We start from the raw sequence: 22,374 nt of genomic DNA on the forward strand, positions 1-22,374 counted from the left end.
TAAGGAATCTCTTTTCCGGAGATGAAAGCCATGGTCTTTGCTAAAAGCCAAGCTAAATATAGATGGCAAATTAATGGAAGCCACTATTGAGCAAGTTATGTTCTACTACATAACCATCTTAGAAACATATTTAATGCAAAAGGTTCATTGAAGATGCAAATTAAATATTCTGTAGAGAATTTCCAGAGGAATATCAACATTGTTCTTAGATTCCTCTGTAGTAATGGTGGTCAACATATCCCCTTTAAAATAAATGTGGTGATCAAGTTATATGATTCCCAGTTATATTTACAGGGATTTTGGTCCATGAGAAGTAGTTTAGTCCAAAATTTTAAGAGCTTTATTTTTAATTCTTCAGAATGTATCAAACACATCATTACTGGAGTCTGTTGCTTGCAATTGAGGTTAGACCTTGCATGTATTTATTTAATCTTGGCTAAAATTGATTTTTGTCCCATCTGTCCTCACTTGTTTAATCCTTTTGGATAGCTTTCCAAATATATTAAGGAGGTCTTGGAAAGGAAAAAAACCCCATCCATTTTATGCATTTCCCCCAAGTGCTAAGTTTCAGTGGGATTTCACAGAAAAAAATGACTCTCAGTCAACATATTTGGGGCACTAAACAATTAAAGGACTTGCATGCTATCCTTTATTACCTTACCCTTGGGGGTGCTAGAAAAAAACCTAGCATTGGGAAATTATATCTCTAATTTAAGAGTCCCAAAATAGTAAAGGGCCTTTGGTTTGGCCATCAGTCTTATTTGAGGAAAGCTTAATACCCCATTTGCTAAGTACATCTCTTCAAGTGAAATAATGGGTGAGGTTGAAATAATTGAATTTAACTACTGTCACTACTTGCATTATAAAGATTCTCAATTTATTCTTATTGTATCCCCCCCCTTTTTAATGTATCCTTACTTTTATTTAATCAAAATCCAGACATCTCTGATAGAATTGGTAAGTTTTGCAATATTGCTTAAACAACAGTTATTCAAAACAATTTAATTACCTTTGCTTATTTCTGCTATTTGTATGTTAGCATATTGTTGAACTGTAAATTAGATCATAATGATAATATTCCGCCCTCTCTGGATGTTATTCTGTACTTGACTAAGATCATAATATATTTATTATTAAATCTATTATTAAAAATTAAAAGCTGCAGAATAAAGCAGTGATAGTTGTGTTTCTTGCTTGCCTGATTTTCATTCAGAAGTTATTTTCTTCCTCCCTTTATTCACATTTATGTAGAAGAGATTTACTATTCATTTTAAAGACTGTCTAACAAACTAATTGGTCTAAAACATTTTTGTTTCCATTCTATTTCCTTCTTTATAGATTGGAATAGTTAAACTCATCAAGCAGCATGTAGGAATATTGCCAGTATTATTAAACAAACAAATAAAAAATGCCCTATTCTGAATTTTGCTTCTATACAGTGGAACCTCGGGTTACGAACGTCTCTGTTAACGAACTTTTTGGGTTACAACCAGCTCCGGCCGCAAAAATTTACCTCGGTTTGCGAACTCCGTCTCGGGGTACGAACAGGATACGCGGCCATTTTCCTTCCTGTGACATGGTCCGCGGCCATTTTTCCACCCCTGACACGTCCGCGGCCATTTTCCACCCCTGACACGTGGTCCATGGCCATTTTTCCGCTCCTGACATGTGGTCCGCGGCCATTTTTCCGCCCCTGACACGTGGTCCGCGGCCATTTTTCCGCCCCTGACACGTGGTCGTAGGGAGGGGGACTCTCCCTCCAAGCAATAGCCACCTCCCTGTCCTCCACGCCAGAACAGATTAACGGTAATTACATTGAACCTTATGGGGAAATTTCCTTCGGGTTGCGACCAATTCGGGGTGCGACCAGAGTCACGGAACGAATTAAATTCGTAACCCGAGGTTCCACTGTACTTCTGAGGGAAGAACATCCTCACTGTTCCTCATTTAAGGGCCTTATGAAGTTATCAAATCTGAATTAGGTCTTGTGTTTCTGAAATAATTTCTGGTAGCCAAAGAGGAAGGTTAGCAGGAAGAAATACTTGATTTTCATATCTGAAAAAAATCATTAAATGTATACTTAGATGGATTAGTAATTTGTGTACTCAAACTGCTTATTTAAAATAGTTTCCAATTAAATCCCTGAATTTCTGGTCAACTTTTTCAATGAACATCGAGCCTCTTAGTCATATCATACTTCCCTCTAATAGTCAGATTTCAAAACTATTTTTTATTGTTTGCATAGGTGTACTATAATTCAAAATTGGTTGAACTGGGAATGGAATGAGTTCCTCCTGGACAAAGCCAAACACCTCCCAGACCATTCTCTTCCAGGGACAATTCAGCAGTTTGAGTAAATAAATACTCCGAACCAGAAGTGGATTTGGCATTTTCTTAGTTTCAATGAGGAACTAAAACAATTTGATAAACATGTTAGAGGTACTGAATTCCAAAAAGGAGATGTAACTTATTATCTTACTTAGCCTTGGAGATGGTAACAAAAATCTTGCATCTGTAAGTTAAACCTCTACTTTAAGAATACCAAAAGAACAGTACCAAAATTATTATTTTGCCATCACCCTTGTTTCAAGATACAGCTGACAAGGTTTTCCGTTTTCCTTTTTTTCCCCTTCCCTGTCCAGTTCCTCTCACATTTTCACTCTTTCTCTTTTCTTCTTTTCCTAATGCAGCCACCAATTTCCCTTCCCCATCTCCATCCTGGGTTTTTCCTTCTTCTTTGCTATTTCTGCAAGGAGAAGAACGGAATGTGAGTGTAAACTTATAATGTCGGTATGTGACAGCAGTTTGCATGGGAGAGCAAGAATGGTTCTCAAATGCAGAGTGGGATCAATTAATGTTGAAAATAGGGTGCCATCTTTCACAAGGAATCCATTTTAATTAGTGACTATTAATTCAAATAATCTAAATTTATTTTTTGGTCATGGCCCTGGCCTCTTTTGGATTGGAACTCCTGTCAGGTACATATGCAAACATACATAGATACATGCACAGACATTATTCTTCTGTGGGAGAAAGAGGAATAATATGTAATAAAAAAATCCATCCTCTCTTTACTGATCCCAAGAATTCTTTCCTCATAATTCAAGATTAGGTTTGGCCCCTTTGCTTTGTGTGTCAATGTAGGGGAGCTTTACCTCATTCTCAAGTGACTTCATACTCTTTGAATTATATTTGCTGCTGGGTCCTAAATAAGGATGGAAATTGAATTTGCTTTCAGGTTATTTTACAGTAAAATGGCCAGGTCTCCAATAGCACAGCAATACAGTAGTCTATTCTCAGCTCAAAATCTTTGAACAAAACAGCATATATTAGGAAAGGATATCTAGGGAAATTGTGTAAAACCATTTATTAAATGAGGTTATATAAAAAATAAGCATTATTGAGAATTTTGTTATCAACAGTTTACATTATAAAAAGCTACATTTTTAGGATAAATTATCTCAAGGCACCTCCAATTGTAGATATTCAGGAGAGTAAGAGATTTTCATGAAGTTAATGCATTGAAAATATACTTGTATAAAATACTGAGTATATTCAAATTGATCTATGCATTCATAGATCAACAGTATCTGAAAAAGTCAGAGGAGGACAAACTATAAGAATTGTGGCTCCTTTTCCTACACTCAGTTCCATAATTGCAAGAAGAAGAGGTTTAGTCAACACTCTGATTTTTGTTTAAAGATGTCTTGATCTTGTCTGACTGGACTAACGTTTGCTTCCCATTCAAGCTTCAGAGCTCAATAGTATAGCATCATTTTAACAAGTGAAGAGTCTGATGACTCAATGTTTTAATTTGGGCTCCTGCATGGAAGAGGATTCTATTTGTAATTCAATGTTTTTCTATGAGTCCGTTTGTTATCTATGATAATTTATTTTATAGTAGACAATGATAATGGGGAACTGTGCCTAGAAAGAGATTCAGAGTGATTAATTAGTGCTTGTGTAATGAGGAATTGCGCAATGTGGATGTTTTGTAGTGAAAATAATGTGGCTACAATTCAATACACTTTCCTGGGAATAGGTTCCACCTAAGTCAGTGATGTCTGCTTCTTAATGGGTATCTGTTGGGTTGTGCTGGTTGGTTAAAGATGAATATAACTGGTGTGTATTATGCTAAATTGAGGATCTGTGTTTTGTTTCCTGAAGGAATTTCAGTCCATCATATTTGTTTTAGATTACTTAATTTATAATTGATTCTTAGATATATGTCTAATTTACAATGGTTTATTTATGTGGTAGCACTCCTTTAAGTCCCCCTAAAATGTTTTCATGAAAACACAGGTACGTCTTACAATTTTATTTATTTCTTTAAAAAAGTAATTTTGAGACATTGCTGCTGCTTTTTCTTTTCTTTGTCTTGTTTATTTTCCAAAATATCATAGTCAGTCACAACAGGCAATATACAGTTGAACTACCTGAATTTATATTAAGAATGTTTTCGAGGCTAAAACTCTCATCTCTGAGAAGTGTAAGCGGGCATAATCTATACAGATTACATAACCTATATTTGGCATTATCTAGTTTGCCAATCTCTACTGTCAAGTTGCATTGCAATGCAATGTAAAGTTCTGATACATAGTCACCAAGGAACACCACCATAGGATGAAAAATGCAGAACACTCACTTTGATATGAATCTAACTATCACTAAATGAAATTGCTAATGGGAATATGTGCCCCCTAAAAATATACTCTTTCCCCAATTATGCTGTCTGCAACAGAGTTGGAAGAATAGAAACAAAACCACAGTAAGCAGTGCTATTTAACTTCTCCACCAATGATTTCAAAGAGGGGACAATGTAAGTAGTATATTAATTAACATCCTAGCAAATATTATATCGAAAAAAGTTGGAAGATAACAAGGAAATAAAAACAGACAAAAAGATCTCAGAGTAGTTTGATTGATACGTTATTGCTGAAATGCATTTCTACAAAAAATAAAACAAATAATGATTCTTTCCTTATGTTTGCCTTAAGATAGTTTATTAATTAAAAATTGAAATATTAATAAAACCAACAAGCTATACAAATTATAATCTCTTCTGAAGTGCCAACATACCTATTTTGACTGAATTCATGATAAAGCACAGGGTAAAAAATGATTCTTTTGAGGCTTTCAGCTGTTCCAACCAATGTCTAGATAGGTAGGCACATAATATAGGTGACTAAACTATCGTTATCAACAAGTTTAAGTATGTATCTGTTCCAAGTATGTATCTGTGCTGAATATGTAGGTAGTTTAAAGTATTTGATCAGTTTTTACAGCTGAAAAGGCCCAACAGGAGTTTGAAGATCAAAGAACAAGCCAGTCCTTGCCCTCATGTTTACAGTATAAAAACAAGGACAAAAGATAGGAAGCTTGGATGTAAGGGAAAACTACAGATCAATTCTTAATGTTACCCAGCTGTGAGCAAAAGGACTCACAGTTCAAAACTAAGCTTCAGAAGACCTTTAAGGAACAGTCTAATAAACCTTGTTTTCCTTGCACAGCTGAAATGCAGGCTGACGTTACTTGTCTTGGAGGGGAAGAGCAAGGCCCAGCTGTAGCTCTATGTTTCTAGCTTTTCATCAAAGCTAACACTGCAAGTAAGGGGAGCAGGATGATACCACCATCCCCAGAGTAGATGAACCTGTTGTTCCTTCTCACTGGGCAGTTGCTTCCAATATCCTTTCTGAAGGAGGAGTTGGCAAACGCAGCAATAAGTGAAGATGGCAGTTCTTTGATGTCTGCTGTATCTTTTCTACCTCATAGGGCAATTAGAAGTTGGAGTATAAAAGAAGCTGTGTGGTATATTTCTTTCAAAGTAAAATAGAATCTGTCATTGCACACAATTTAAAAATGTAGCACGCATTTTAGAAAGTTGGGTGAGGAAGTAATAAACATTTGGGAAAGCTGCATCAGTGGCAGTGGTGGGTTGCATAAAATAACTTCTATATAGGAAAGTTGCTTATATATATATAAAGGTGCAGAAAAATAATATAAATAGTTATTATTTTTATAGGTATTATTAATAAAAAATTTAATACCTTTATTAGGGGATATATAACAGCAAATTTTGTTGCTGGATTTTTAGTTTTTTAAATGCTACTGTGAACAGACAGAATTTGGGCTGTTTTACACATTTCTAATTAGAACATTGGACATATTAATAGTATTGTTTATAACTTACTCTGGAAAGGAATCGGAGCCAAAACAACCAAGACTGAAGCCAAACAAAACAAAACAAAACAAAAAGACAGATGCATACATACAGGGTAGGAGAAGCCTGACCTTATATGAATCGTTTCTTGCCATAATCAAATTGTCATTTATAACAAGCTCAACATGAATCACAACTGAGAAGCAGCTGCAGTGAAAGCTAACTCAATTTTAGGCTAGATTAATAGAAATATTGTTTCCAACTCACAAAAGCTTAGAGGTTCACTTTAATTCACCCTAATCAAACCACATCTAGAGTATTTCATCCAGTTCTGGCTTTAATGTTTTAAATAGGGTATAGACACAACAAATCAGAGGAGATCACAGAAGCTAGCCCTTACCTATAAAAACATGAGGAAATATTGAGGGAATTGGATATACTGAAGAAAAGACTGAAAGGGGAAACAGCATGATAGTCTTGTTCAAACACTTGGAAGGCTATCACATCGAAGTAGACAAAGATTAATTCTGGAGGTAGAACTGTAATGGAATTAAGTTACAGTAAAATAGATTTCAGTTGACTGTAGGGAGAAATATCTTAAGGGCAAGGGCAGTTCAATTGTGGAATCAATTACGCAGAGCAAGGGTAGGCAACTTGATGCATGCAGCATCAGTATGCTCCCCAGATGATTCCGTGAGTACCTGCCAGACTCCTTGTCCCACCCGATTAAGAGTGATGGTGAAGAAGCTCTTCAGGTGCCATTTGCTGGACCCTCTTCCCATATTGGACTGCCTGGACCTCCTAGGACTTCAGTGAAGCTTGCCTTGGTCATGCAGCTGGCAACTCCTAGCAGTAGTGCTGCTTTTTCATGTGTAATAGAGCCCAAGCTAGGAACATGTCTATAAGAGTAAGTTCCAATTGATTTGCATCTGGGTGAAATGCAAAGAATAGCAAAAGATTCAAAACAGATCTCTCAAAAAGAAAACAACTCAAGAACGTCTGATGATGTTCAGTACACACAGAATGTTATGCTATCTATGAGAAGAAGGCTAATGCTGATAGAGGAGGAATCTAACGCATGATCCTGGAAAAATGTGGAGGAGAGAAATCTGTTCCATGAAAAGGCACACTGGGAAAACAGGCAGGTTATTTCTCAGAGTTCATAAGCACAAGAACAAGAGCAAATCCTCACAACACCCAAAAGCAGACCTTGGAGCCCACCTTCTACCCCTGAGAAATGCCTATTACTTGGAAGGACAATCAGAAGCAAGTTAAATTAGAGATCAGTATTTCAAAGAGCAAGTGGAGAAGTGGGGGGAAAAGATTGATATACTAACTTGTGAAAAAAGAATAGCTTGGAAATATACACATTTTTCTATCACAGGTAGTCCCTGGGTTAAGAACGCCTGGTTTATGGATGACCCATAGTTAAGAATGGAGCCTATTGTAGCAAAATTCAAGTTAAATACACAATGATTCGAGTTAAATACACAATGCTTTAAGTTCATTAGACAATACTACTTATACAATATTATACAATAATGCTGTTTTGGCTTACATACACATTTGACTTAAGGACAGACCTTGAGAACAGAACTATTCTTAAACTGGGGACTACCAGTACAGGAAAAGCTTATTTCTGAAAAATTAAGAACTAAATGAAAGATGAATATGAGCATAATAATGGTTGAATGCTCTGCCCCACCAAACAAAACATTAGAGTGTTCCATTAAATGTGTATTTCTCTACTCCAGAGCAGAATTCGTTGCAGTAAGTAGGAAATGAAAATATGGGGGCTGGGATAAAAATTTAATAGCCCCGAAACAGAGAGATTAGGATTGAAATTTTATGCATAAATTCCTGGAACTAAGCACCATTGTACTTAGTGGGGATGAATACTGAATAGATGTGCAAAGGATTACACTGTTAAAAATAAAGCAGCCTAAAACAACAGAAAGAGATTTGAAAGAAACAAATCCCCAAAAGAGATTAGGAATGTAGTAGAGAATTTAAACACTCTGAGACTTACTCCAGGATAAAGCTGCATTGCACAGCACTGTAAAAGAAAGTTAAAGTACTGAAATATCAAGTTAAGTCATCAAGGATTCTGTCATACATATTAAATGTTCAACTGATAGGCTGCAGTTAATTAGATGAAAGTTTTGAAGCTGTTCAGCCTATCCCACTGGTGCATTTGAGATGAATGCTGGGCGATTTTCCTTTTGAACATTGTAATGTCCTATTGGAGGTGCAGCGAGCAGAGCTGTAAATGGTATTCCAAACATGGTCACACTGTAAGGTTACATCTTTATGTAAATGCCATTCTTAACACTTTTTCTCAATATGGAGTTTAGCTTGTTTATAGTATCTGCATGGTGGTTCACTTTCCAGGCCATTCATGGTCAGCTCTGACTCCACTAGTGTGCACATTAAAGAGAATCTAGAATAGGTTTAAAGATTAATGAGGATGAGCAAGGGACGGGAAACTAAGAGCTTTGAGGAGAGATTGAGATTTTCACCTTTGAGAATAATATGATAGCTCACTTCAAGCTTCTGAAAAAATGTCAGGCAGAAGAAACCCACGCCCTCCACTTTAAACATTGTAGAGGTAAAATATGGCATGACATGAAATAATAACATTCTTACTGAATTTTATGAACCAATTACCTAGGTAGACTATGGGCCTTTTTCACTAAGGTTCAAGAAGGGGCTGAAGAGACATTTGTCTGGGATGTTTTAATTTGGATTCTTGTATGGAGCAAAGATTTGGAATTGATAGAAGAAGGGAAGAGAAAATTCCGTCTTTGAAGTTCTTAATAAATCTGCCCCAGAACAGATGGGATGTTTTCAATCCTTTAAGGGAGAGGACAGTGTTGAGCTCAAAAGGACACAAAGTGGCTTCCAGCTCTTTATCAAGCACTACAACAGCACAGAAGAGACAGTGTAGTGTATGGCGGGTAATGGGATGGCCTCGTACGCTGTGAAATAGTAGACACTATTACGCAGAAGAACTAATGTGTGGAGAGGGAAAGACTACTTAGGAGAAACATTCTTGAGGCTGGTGCTTGCATGCATGCAAATAAAGATAAGGTTTATTTAGGAAATAATATGGTGATAGGAAAGCCTAAATTACTCCACTCTATCCACAACTAAGAGCCTTAGTATGCTCTCCTCCATTATGAAGAGAAAGCTGGTTGACTGAGGAGCTGAACCACGTAGATCAGGCTCAGAAGAGAAAGACAGCTGAAGAGGAAGGAAGTGATGAAAGCCCTGAAAAAAACAGTCTACCCAATTGGAGGCATGTTACATAGTGGCATGCAAAGTAAGTCTTTTGAACAAGGACAGGCGATAAAAGTGCAGAGTGTCTCTGACAGCATCTCTACATCTTTATCCCTAGTGGGGATTCTAGGTGCAGAAAGTCAGTCCATTCCAATATTCAGTTCCAAATTCTGGGAATATTTAACTGGATTGCAGTTTCCTGGAGCCTCCTAGGATCCCTTTGTAAAAATTGAAGTTATATATTAGACATGTTGTATTCCTCTAGAACTATGGAACATTCTGTAAGACCATATCTCTTACATAGTTTGCTGAAGCTCAGCAATTTCACGTTCAAGTTATTTAAGAAATCTCAAATGAATACTTCCTAGACCAATTATTTACTGGTTTTCAATTTGACAGGAAGGTTTAGAGCTCTGCCTATTGACATCACAACCTGACTCTTCAGTTTGCTTTGCTGATAATACCAATTCCGCCCTGCATCTTCTGCCACAAAGAGAAATACAAATAATTTTCTTTTCCTCTCAAAATGACCCTGAGAATTTTGGCCTGATGAATAGTAGCTTGTCCCTAGTACTAAATTATTGTGGGGAGACATGTTGCAATTGTCCCCCAGATGAAGTGATTGTAGAGGAATATTCTCATTTTGAGAGGATGCAAGTTCATCTACAAGGACTGTATCTCATTCCTAATCTCTTCAGGTGATACGTCTTTCCCCTAAGCTCTCATTCTAAGTAACTGAAGACTAACAACCCTAGCAAAAGGATAATGCTATCCCATCCATGAAGGTTTCACCCACTGGCATTTCTGATTGCGTCAGCAATTCGGAATTAACTAACTTGCACTCCATGAATGTGTATGCTGGTTATAATAAGCATACACTCATAACCTCTGCCCATGACAATCATATTATAAATGTCATATATAGTACAATATATACATTATAGTGATAGTTCCCACACCATTACTACTTTACTAGCTTGCTACCTGGTCTTCTTTAAATATGCCTGTTCCTCAGGATGGGAAGTTATTTACTTACCAAAGTATCAAGCCCCTTACAGAAGCTCATAACCAAGATAGCAAGATTCTCACACAGATTCTGAGAAGTCAGATTTAATGCAAAGGAAAAAAAAAGGCTAGGTTACATAATCTTGGAAACTTGATATATGTACCATGATCCTCATTCCTGTTGAATACATTAAAGTAAACTCAACTCCCTTTTGCCTTTGATCCTCCTTCTAACAGAATTAGGAGGATGTTCATCACTTATTTATACCACAGAAATATGTTCTTATTCTTCTATATTTTGGAAATGTCAGTTTTCATTCCCAGGCTCAAAGAATTCCATCACCCAAAAGTGGTAAGCCTACATAACTAGTTTCTAAAGTTGCCTATTTGCTTAATTTCCTTTTTATTCTAACTCTTTGTAGCTTAGGTGCCTCTTATTCCTATTCACGTCTATACAATCTCCAGGTCTTCCCTTGTTTGCTCCTTTTGATTTCTTGCTCTGGATCACTAGCTCCTCACTCCTGCCTAGTTACCTCCATATACTGCTCCCACCCCCCAACATCTTTAGCGCTCATCTTAGGCAACATCCCAACCGTGTGCTTCAGGAGATAGAAGCGGTTGATAAGAGGAGCAAGTTGATATTAGCAACACGTTCCCATTTGTACAAAAGAAAAATAAAGCAGCAGCATGCTTCCATTCTGTACAAAAGATCCTGATTTTCAGCCTTCAACATACTACATTAATTGGATACAAGATTGGATATTAAGAACCAAAATCTGTTTTCTTAAAAAAAAAAGCCCTGATGAATGCATCTTCACAAGCTCTGTTATGGGAGGGTAATATTTTTACAGTAGATGACATTAAAAATACTTTAATTTTCAATCTATTATGGATTTCAGAGAGAAAGGTTTGTTACATCCCATCACATACAGTAAATAAGAATTAGAAATATCATTTGGCTTGCGTTTCAATATCTGGAAAAAATTAAAAAGATCAATAAAGCTTTTATAACTTCAAATTCTGTAGTCTCTTATTTAGACATAAAGAAGAAATGTCATTATTAGTCTCCATTAGATTTGGAATATTTTCAAACAAATTCACTTGTTGAGTATTTAAGGTCAATTACATAGCTTAGACCATAAGCATTAATAATAAGATAAATAGCATTTATTAAACTGCTTTTGTATAAACTGGTTTTAAGCTGTTACGCTCAATGGGAACAAATTAAAGATGGTATCAGGAAAATGCTCAAGTATCTATGTAGGAATCTATGTTTTTTTTTTTAATTGAATGTATTAATCAGGGAAAAACTTTACAAAGTTATAAGATGATAGGTGAGTCCATTACTTCCAAAGAAAATAAATAAAAATGATCAAAATTACTAGACATACCAGAAAGAAATAAGTTTTTTTTGTCATATATTATGGAACTGCCCAATGTGAAAAAAACATTGCAATATCAATCATAGAATGAAAGGAAATATGCCAAGTTATGACATTCCACTTAACTTCTTCTAAATTATATAAAGTAGCTAATCTCCTACTTGATAGATGCATCAAGAGTTGAAAAAAATGAAATTTTCAGATCACTATGGTATAAAATGCAAGGAGACCACAGTGGCGAACATTGACAGAAAATCTTACTTTTGAATTTTGATGGTAATTCTGAGAGCTGTACAAGACCATTTATAATATGAATTTCCATTATAAATAATGTGGATAATTTAAGTTTACTAGAGTATTACTGCTGCAACTAAGTCTGCAAACAATGGACAGAATGAACTAATATAAAATAATATAGTTATTAATGTTAATAATTAACTATATTAATATAGTTATTAATGTTAATTGTGTGTATTAATCATGTGTAACTGATTATGTGGTAAAATATTTTAATAACCAGTCTGGACTAATTGGACAAGGACTAATCTGTTTATCAGTGTTCAGAGAAATGATTTGGGAAATGAAAATCAAGTAAGTTTGCTTCAAAGTACTGAATAAATGAAATCTTTAAGGGTCCCTAATTTTTTTGACCTGGTGGATGCCTGTAGACGTTAGAGAATAGCATATGCAGTGGGCGCTCTTGCAAAATGACTATTGGGGGAGGAACTTGATGGTGACATGACAAAGCACCTGCTTCTGCAGAATGCTTTCGACCAACCTGTCTAACCTGGGCTAAGTAAAAAGGATGCCTGCTTCAACTGGCATTTGATTTGCAGCAGTCCAACATGGTAATGATGTTGATGCCAGGTCAGGCAGAGAACCTGGCAGGCAGCAAAGAAGATATTCAGGGATTTCAAACATAACCGTCCCCATGCCAACTTCTTTTACATGTATGCCAACTCATGCTTTCCCATCCCATTATCCTTGATTTCTAGGACCCAAAGGTGGAACTTAATTGTTTTATGTAAAATATAAGATTACATTGTGAAGTAAACATTTATTTGTACTACTACTGTAAGAAATGAGAAATATATTCATCAATGTTAGCAGATTCAGGATCTCCCTTTAGCCCTAACTCATATCACAGAATTAATCTTTCTTCCTTTCCTGTTGTTTCTCTCTTTTTTTTCAGCATATTATTTCTTGGTCTGTTCTTGCTTTCTGCTTCATGGGTCATTATATTACCTGTATTAGCCCTTTTAATAATACACTTTCATATTACCTAATTTGAATACGATAAGATTATTTTAGTGGGGTGAATTAAAACTCCCAATATGAATAGAAGGTCTAGAAATTCATGTGTTCTGTTTGTCAACAGGGCAGGTGCATCATGGTCAAGTTTCCTATCTTGTTCCTCCAATTCATCTAGACTCAGATCTTGAGAGACAATCATTTAAGGGTGAGTTGGTAATTAAATAATTCTGCACTGAAAAGATTAATCTGTTAATCAGAGGGGTTTTTTAATTGATTATTGGTACATTATTGATGCTACAAAATGTTCAGTCCTAGAAAGGATTTGCTGTGGATGAACAGATTTGAAAATATTTATCTTTCTGGGATGAGATTTGATCCATGTATTGTTCCCAAGGTATTTTATTGAATTATTTTCATACATTTAATCCATGACTGTTTTTCTAATGCTTCTGTCATACTATCTGGGTCTCATTGTTACTCAGAATGAATAAAAAAAATCCCTAAAATTAAAATCAGTTATAATTTGTATAATATAACTGGACACATACTTTGTTAATCTGCTTAGAGTTATGTTTTATTCATTTTTTTAATTTTTGTTTTTGTTTGATGTTTTTTGTTTTGTTTAATGTTTTTTGCATTGTGATATGGTTTTAGTTTTTACTATGCTTGTAAGCCATCCAGAGTCACTTTTTGCAAGATGGGCAGCTATATAAATTTGCTAAATAAATAAATAAGTTAGAAAAAACATAAAAGTACACCATTAATCTCAAAACAATTTAGAATCAACAAAAATAGTACCAGTGTGCATAGAACACTTGCTATCAAATTTAAGCTGCTATCTGGTGGGTGAACGGAAGTATGTATATTTTCTATTTTTTTCCAGTATAAGAATTCAGTTTTCTATCTTTTATTTCACTGTCAGTGCTATTATAGACAGTATTACTATACAATTATATCAAACATTTTAATAGTGGAAATTAACTAGACCATCTTCAGCTCTGAAGGGATGCTCTGGCAGATAGTTTGGCTGAAAGTTTATCTTCTGTAATTTGCTACTGGTCTGGATAAACCTTTATGTATTATCCTAGAGAAATCCCATAAAATGGATAAATGCCATATCTTCCAAAAAAGGGAAAAGGAGAATCCAGGTAATTAAAGATCGGTCAAACCATTAAAGACCCAGGAAGATTCTAGATCACAAACAGCACCTTTAAAATGATGTGATAATTACTAGAAATAAATATGCATTTCTAGAGAACAAATATTGCCAAATTAACCTTATTTCTTATTTTGATCAGTTTTCTTCCCAGGAGATTCTGGGAATGCACATAGACATAAGATGTATCTTCTTTGTAACAAAGTAGTTGATAAAGTGCACCATGCCATTTGAAAAAAAAATTCAAAGCTATCGTGTGTTAAAGAAATGGGCTGAAAAATAACAGAATGAAATTTAACAAGAGATAAATGCATTGTTTTTTCAGTTAAGAAACAGAAATCAAATGCATAGGTATTAAATGGTTTCCAAATCGTGAAAGAGATCTTTCTTCTATGGTGCTCAAAGTCCTCAGTGAGAAGGTACAGAGAAACTGAAACAGGTTAACAGAAGGGGAATGAAAATCATTAGGGATCTTGTTTAGAGGCAGGCACACAACTACCTTTACTGTTATGTAAGCCACATATTAAGTACAAATAAATTATATATTTCAGAGTAAATGTGTATTATCACTACATCAATGAGTAATTTCTTCTTGGACCAGATCAAAACTCCTCCCCTGTCTTCCTTTTTCTTCCCTAACCCCAACCCCAACCCCAATCCCAAAGAGCTTTCTAAAAAAGAGTAGGTCCTTTTTCAGTGTCTTACATGTATGAGGGCTTCTACTAACTCTGGATCAAAGCCTTATGATCAAAGTGTCTGTCCACCTTTTTTTTTTTTTAAAAAAAGGGCAATAGTAATGCATTTTCTCTTGCCTTTCTAATTTATCAATTTTATTTGACTTGTTAAAATGATAAGTAAACCATTTTAGATATTACAAAGTTAATTTCAAAGCTAATTATATTTGAAAAGAAATTTATTTAATCTTATTTTGCTTTCTAAAAACATTTAAAACACTCCTCATTGGAATTAGTAGAAGCAACAAGGTCAATTTATTTTAAATTTAGTATTTATATATTATTTTCTCAATTATGAATTGCTCTATCACTTATGATGGATTAGATAAAAATTAGGCTAATTATAGCTGGTTTAGAACCATATGATAATAGCAAGTAGACAAACTAAGGCTTTTTCTGGTTCAGTGTGTTTAAGCATGATTGTGGCCAGGCTATACTACAGTTTAACATAAGTTCCACTTTGGCAAGCATTCTCAGATTATGTCCTTTGGTAGTTTAGGGATGAAGAATAATCCAGGCCTACAGATCAATTTTCTTGTTCCTGTCATGCTGTTTAATACTTTGTGTTGTTATTATTGTTTAATAATGTGTTAATTATTATTTTGTTACCAAAATCATACCAAAAAATATTGTGCCTCCAAATGTTTTATACTTCAGCTTCTATTACTCCAGTAAATATGGCCAATGACATGACATTCTGGGAGATACAGACCATGTAGAAGACATCAGGTTGCCTGCTCTGAGTATAAACTAATTTTATAGAGTGACATGTTAAAACTGTAGCCTTCTTTTCTTATTGCTAGTGGCTATATAACAATAAAGTTGCATGTCAGTCAATCAGTTGATAAAAAACACTTATGAGAAAAAGGAAAACAGCGGGGAAAAAGTGTTCTCCAGGCAAAAATATTTTGACCTTTGTTTCAGGGAGGGAGGGAGGGAGGGAGGGAGGGAGGAAGGAAGGAAGGAAGGAAGGAAGGAAGGAAGGAAGGAAGGAAGGAAGGAAGGAAGGAAGGAAGGAAGGAAGGAGAGTTGGTTTTGTGGTGATTATTGTATGATAACAAGTGCAACATCTACAATATAACAGGAATGTTCCAGTTCACAGCTCATACTTGCTTCACAAACAGTTTCAGTTGGGGTTGAAATCGATCACTTCTTTTCCTTCTCATCTATTCCATTTTTATGCTTCTCTTTTCTAATTTTGGTGACTACTTTCTTTTTGCTTTCTGTCTCTGGGATTGTCTCAGGGACAGACGATCCATTTGAAGATAAGCCTTTCTCTATACCCACTTTTATCTCCTTCTTTATATGGTGAGAAAACCTCACGTCTCCTCTTTGCAGAGGATTTCAGGATGAACAAATCAAGAGCAGAGTGCTTCATGGGAGCAGCAATTTCTGCTAAGAGACGCAGCACGTGGGTGTCTTTGAGTCAGCTCTATGAGAACATGCAATTCAGCTAACTCCACGACGCAGCTAACTGTCTTCCCAGAGTGCTATTCATTTGTCCACCTATGTGAGGGCTACAAGGATGCATATAGGCTCTTTTTAGCCTGCAACTCATGATTAGAAAAGAGAGCCAGTTTGCCGTAGTGGTTAAGGTAGCAAGCCAGAAACTGGGAGACCGTGAGTTCTAGTCCTGGCTTAGTCCCAAAGCTAGCTGGGTGACCTTGGGCCAGTCACTCTCTCTCAGCCCTGGGAAGCAGGCAAGGGCCAATCATTTCTGAAAATCCTGCCAGGAAAACTGCAGGGACTTGTCCAGGCAGTTGCCAGGAGTCAGAAACGGATTCGAAGGCACACACACATGATTAGAAGCTTCTGTCAATAATATTTGTGATATTTTGCCCATTTTTCTGAGTTGCATCATACTTTGTTGAAAGAAAAGAACTGAAATTGAATGCCCAGCATTGGAAGATGACATGAAAAAACTGCTTTTTCCTTCAGTAGCATCAGCCCTTCAAGGTAGTCCAGCCAAGAAACCAAAACCACGAGTGCTAACATTACCTTTATTGTCAGGTTACAGTAACAGAATCTTGCAAGTCTGAAAGGACTTGTCCGCTCCTTTGCCTTCACTTTCCAGGAACTAGGAAGGGTCCTTTCTGAGACACTTCCCATGTCCCCATTCCTTCTGTGGACTGAGATGACTCTTATCTGACTGTTGCCCTGCCTGCAGCTCTTCCTCCTCCTGCCTGTCAAGGATATTCCCACAGACCATTACATCGAGCCTTTTGCTCACTTCTGGCATGGAGAACAAGATTATAACTTAAACCAACCTACATAACTTTCAAATTTCACATTTCACATTTACATTGCAACCTCCTTTTTACTTTAAAGTGCTGATATTCTGCTTGGTGTATCTTAGGAAAACAGCTTTGCAGATATTGTAAGACAAAAGCATTTGTTATAACAACTAAGTATTTACAAGAAAAAGTCAAACAGTAAGGAGATTGTCCAACATAAGCAGACTCTTTGGGAATAGAAAATCCACATCACAGAACACTGATGAAACTCCAAATTGTATATATTTGATTCAGTAACAAAATTCTCAGTATGCATTCTTTTTGTTTAACATTTCCACACTGGATTTCATGAAAATTTTGGGCACCTGTGTTTGAAAGGCCCCAACATGAATGATGCTTTATATACTTATTCTTCCAGTTAATCACAGCAACTTCTTGTTGGGAAACATTTTTTGAGTCAAACTTAAAAAAAAAAAAAAATCCGTACAATCAACAAATTGGAAGAAGCCATCAAATCCAGTTTCCAGGTATTTTGTAGTTGTCTGTTAATGCCACATTTAGCTTTAGATGTAAAATTTAAACAACCTCATGCTTATCAACATTAACATTCTAGAAATCATAGTTAATATTGATATAAACTACTTTTTATCTGTAAACGTTTAAATTTTCTAAACATCAGAGTGTTAATAATCTCCAGTCAACACTGTATAAATACCACTGAACCCGAATAATATAATGTATTACCTGTGTTTTATAATACAATAAAACAATGTAAAGGAAAAAATCCAGTTTCCTGTTCCATGCAGGAATACAACTTAAAGCATCCATAACAGACTTTCCTTGAAAGTATTCCAGTGAAGTAAAGCCCATTAGCTGTTTGAGTAATTGGTTCTGCTACTAAATGACTCTTATGTTTTTCCCCTAACAGAATCTGCCTTCCTATAACTTAAATTTCATTGTACAAAGGAATACTGTAGTTTTCTTCCAGTAAAACGTAGTGAAGAAACTTTGCAAATTTCCCTAAGAATCATATGTTTGAAGAGCTCATCCAATCCTGTTTCCGTGCCATAATCCGAATTAGAAGATCCACAAGAGATAGCTGTACAGCCTTGGATTGAATGCATTTCACTGTAGGAAACCCATAACCGCTTTGAATTATTGATTCCACTATCAAATAATTATAATTGTTTTTAAACAAACCCCCTAAATGTTAACCATTATTCTAGATCCTGCCCTTTCTTAGTTTTCTCCTGTGTGATACCCTTTAAGATATTTTGAAGAGTTATCTCAGTTTCTTCTTCTCAAAACTTAGTATTCCTTAAATCTCTCTTCATTCAATTTAGGACCTAGTTTCAGGTCTCCCGCTTATACTCATTGTCCCTCTCTGAAAATGCTCAGTTTGTCCAACTCTTTCTTTAAGTGTAGTAGTCAGTTCCTCATCCAATTTAATGACCAACTGTTGAACATGCTTTAGGTAAAATTTCTGAACCAGCTATATATCCACTTAATTGTTATGCTATCTTGATTACATTTAATTTGTTTGCTAATCAGGGACAATGTTAATCCAGTGAGACTTGTTCTTAACAAATCCATACTGGCTTCTGGTTATTACTTACTGTTTCAATGTGCTTTATTGGTAAGTCACATCATGATCAGTTATTGATGTCTGACTATATTTCCCTGGCTCCCCTTTTCCCCAATTTTGAGGATAGGCACAACATTTGCACTCCTTCTGTCTGACATGTCAGCTTTTGTTTAGGATTTGTCAAAGATAACAGTAATAAAATTTCAGCCAGACCATCAGCAAGTTCCCACAATGCCATAGTAGCAATTCATCTGGCTCTAAATTTTAAAACTCATTCAGGTTGGTTCAGTTTGCTGACTCTGCTTCTATCATTTTCAAGCTTTGCTTATGCCGCTATATTCTGCTCTTCACAATTGTCTAGTGAAACACATATGTTCTTGTTGAAGAACATCAAATTAAACTAGGATTTGAGTAGTTTTTCATTCAGCAGGCTGCATACTTTTTATTCTTCTCATTCCTCTCCATCTCTTTTTTCTTCATTTCTAAACAAACCCTTTTTGTTGTTCATCCTTCAATCACAACTCATTTTAACTTTTTCTGTCTCTAGAATTCAGGGGTATATTTTTGTACTGTTTCTTGGTGATCTGTCTCTCTTTCCATTATATATATAATATTCATTAAGCTAATATCATTAAGCTATTTGTACAAACATTATCTTCCATTTTTTCCCCTTGAAATTTTTTTGCAATGGCACTCTAAAGTATATTTTATTAAGAAATTCCTACCCATCATTAACTTCTTTTCCATTAGCTTCTCTTGCCATGGAATCCTACTTATCAATGCTCTTCGTCAATTAAAATCCATTTGAAGTCCAAGATACATATATGACTACACTCAACTTTAAATTCCCTAAAAATAAAAGCTTCCAGCATTTTGTGGTCACTTCCCCCAACTTTTTTAGTACTACCTCAACTCCTACTGAACACTATCAAAACAAAGAAAACTAAAAGTCACAAATTGGTTGGCAGAATTAGTTTCCCAAAAGATCTTGGATAATTGAAGTTCCCCATTACTTCATGCTGCTTTGAAAAATAAGCACTTTGTTCGGGAAAGCATCATCCACATCTCTTTGCTTGGTTGGCAACAGTAGACACCAACAATAATGTTTTTATTCATATTTTCACTTATTTTAACCCTACATTACTGCTAGCTTTATCCTACATTAATGCTAATTTTATTTATTTAGGTTTCTGAGGAGATTTAGAAAATGTTAGCATACAGTACAAATCTTCCTCCCTTTTTATTGCTTCTCTTCCTTTTCTTTTTTTCTCTGAATTAAACTTTATTACATAGTAATACAGTATCTCAAAATCCCATGCCCAGTGCCACCGAAGAGTCCTGCATACAACTTCTGGCATGTCAGAACACACAGGGAACACGCTGCCATTCTAACTGGAGACACTTTATTAAGAAAAAGGTTGTCTTCATGATTATTATTCCATTAGATAAATCTAAAAACTTATAACATGGGACCAGATAGGGCTATTTTTTCTTACATTCCATGTATTCGTGCTAATTATACTTTGCAATTTAACATGGCCACAAGGGATGCAATATTCCAAGAACTATCACAGAATGGTAGAGAAGCTTGTGTGGAAGCCCTTCTATACAAGCTCAAAATAAACGAACAAAGGTGGAGCAGCAGCACTTGATGCACTGAACCTAAGACTTCAGTCTTCAGAGAGAAATTTCCCAAGCACCAACCTGAATAAAAACTGACCTTTCCCACTCTTGTAGGTCTTTTCTGGGAGTCTTTAGTCTCTAAACTCCACAATATTCATATAAAAGGATAGATTACTGGATAGAAAAAAAGAGCACAAAAACCACCATTTCCCAGTCCAGCTGTATCTCCAATGCATTATGAAAAAAATAGCTCCACCCTTGAATTAAGAAACAATGTTTAATTTCCAGTAAGTTCTTCTACAGGTACTGTTATTGATTGGCTGCCTCACAAGCGTCTATCCAATCACTGTAAACATCCACTGGTTCTGAAAGATAAGTGATTGGAGTTTGAAATTCTTCCAGGCATACAGTACAGGATATCACCCCAATATTCCAAGCTCTTTTCATTTTAACATCACCGGATTTCTCGTGGTTACAGAAGGGACATGTAAATTGGGTCTCAAGTGCTCCAGTCATCTTCCTGGGTGGAGGCTTCCGCTTTGACTTCCTACAAACCATCTTTGCCTGGTTGGAGAGCTCCCCCAGGCCTCATTTCCAGTGGAGACCAGAGGTTCTCTTCCTTTTCAACAATTTCTCTATTACAGTTATCCCACCAGTCTTAATTATATGTGTTGTGTCATATTTGATTTCCTGCATTAAGAGATCAAGCTCATCTTTACCATTCCCAAAAGCAATATATTTTCTCTCCAATTTTTTCACTGAGAGTTTTAATTAGTCCCATCACAACAAAATGTTTCCTACAGTATATGTCTTTATCTGAAGTCCTTACTTTAGACAGTTTTGTCTCCAGCCATCATAAGATTCAGTTTAAAGCTGTTGTGATAAGTCTTACCATGCTTTGGTGAAATAAATTTTTGCCAGTGTAGCCATCTCAAGCCCACAGTCCATCATCTAGAGAAGTGAGAACATACAGTAGTCCCAGAGACCAAGAGTCTCTTCTTTCAAAAGTATATCTGAAGCAAGTCATTCAGTGGAAGCATGTTTTAGCCTTTGCCCAGTTCTCCTATCTCTATATAGGAGACAACTGCTTTTATCATAATCAAGGCTCTTCCCCTTTCATTCTTGTGTATGATATCATGATTCAGATTTAACAGAGGCAGAGCTTGCATTGCAATGGTGCAACATTGCTTTTGCCATTTTGACGAAATATTGGATCATGCAAACACTTCTAGAAGGATGGATAAGAACAAGAAGGGACAATTGTCAATAACTTAATACATTTTGATAGTTCCATCATAATTTCAATTTGTGTTCTTGGTATACAGCAAAGTTCAAGAGCCAGTTTGATCTAGTTTGCACACCTTTGTTTCTATTCCTCATAATAGTGAGTTACCATAACTTTTCATCTTGCAGGGCACAGCTACATTCCCTCTGCTCTTTGACAACGCACACTCCTGTTCAATAGTTCTCTTTCCCTGTTTCTCTTGTCATCTGTTTCTGGTTCTTATTCTTGTCCATTAGGCATGCGTCTTTGATTCTTCTTTTTACTGGCTTCTTCTGGTTCCCTAACCCTAACCTCCTTTCTTTGATCTAATTCAGTTTTGTCTTCCTTTATGAGTTGAAATGTGGCCACTCCTCTAATTCTGAGCTTTTGCCCAAGCATTACTAGAAGCATCATTTATATCTACATTTGTTTCATGGAAGAACACAACCATGTCTCAGGTGTTGCAGGTCATGACTGCAAAGTACTGTCCATTTATCTTCCCTTTTCTTTATTAAGTCACCACCAGCATAAGGCTTTAGTTTCTTCTTGCTTCCTTCTCAGTCTTTAAAGAATGTTCAATTAGAGGGAAAGTTCATTAGAACCCCTCGCAGTTTTCCTTATCACTCCCTGGAAACTGGCTGCCTTATATTTCTTCTGGAGTCGCTGCAGCAGCCTCAACTCGTTTAGCAGGAAGCAGT

At 35.9% G+C, this 22,374-nt stretch overlaps 1 protein-coding gene and 1 pseudogene across 1 annotated transcript in view; one reads left to right on the top strand and one right to left on the bottom strand.

Annotated features, from left to right (window-relative positions):
* The window catches only part of ADGRL3 (adhesion G protein-coupled receptor L3), a 436,049-nt gene that overhangs the window by 201,262 nt on the left and 212,413 nt on the right, over positions 1 to 22,374 (top strand). Inside the window, exon 10 of the mRNA XM_088138611.1 lies at positions 13,205 to 13,285. Within this exon, the coding sequence (XP_087994737.1) occupies positions 13,205 to 13,285 (81 nt within the window). The remainder of the gene's footprint in view (positions 1 to 13,204; positions 13,286 to 22,374) is intronic.
* On the bottom strand, positions 20,722 to 20,970 carry LOC103067685 (transcription elongation factor 1 homolog pseudogene; annotated as a pseudogene).

The sequence above is a fragment of the Python bivittatus genome, unplaced genomic scaffold (assembly GCF_059951505.1).
Source record: "Python bivittatus isolate LINGU-HERP-01145 unplaced genomic scaffold, Pbiv_v1 ctg000270_np1212, whole genome shotgun sequence".
Classification (NCBI taxonomy): Eukaryota; Metazoa; Chordata; class Lepidosauria; order Squamata; family Pythonidae; genus Python; species Python bivittatus.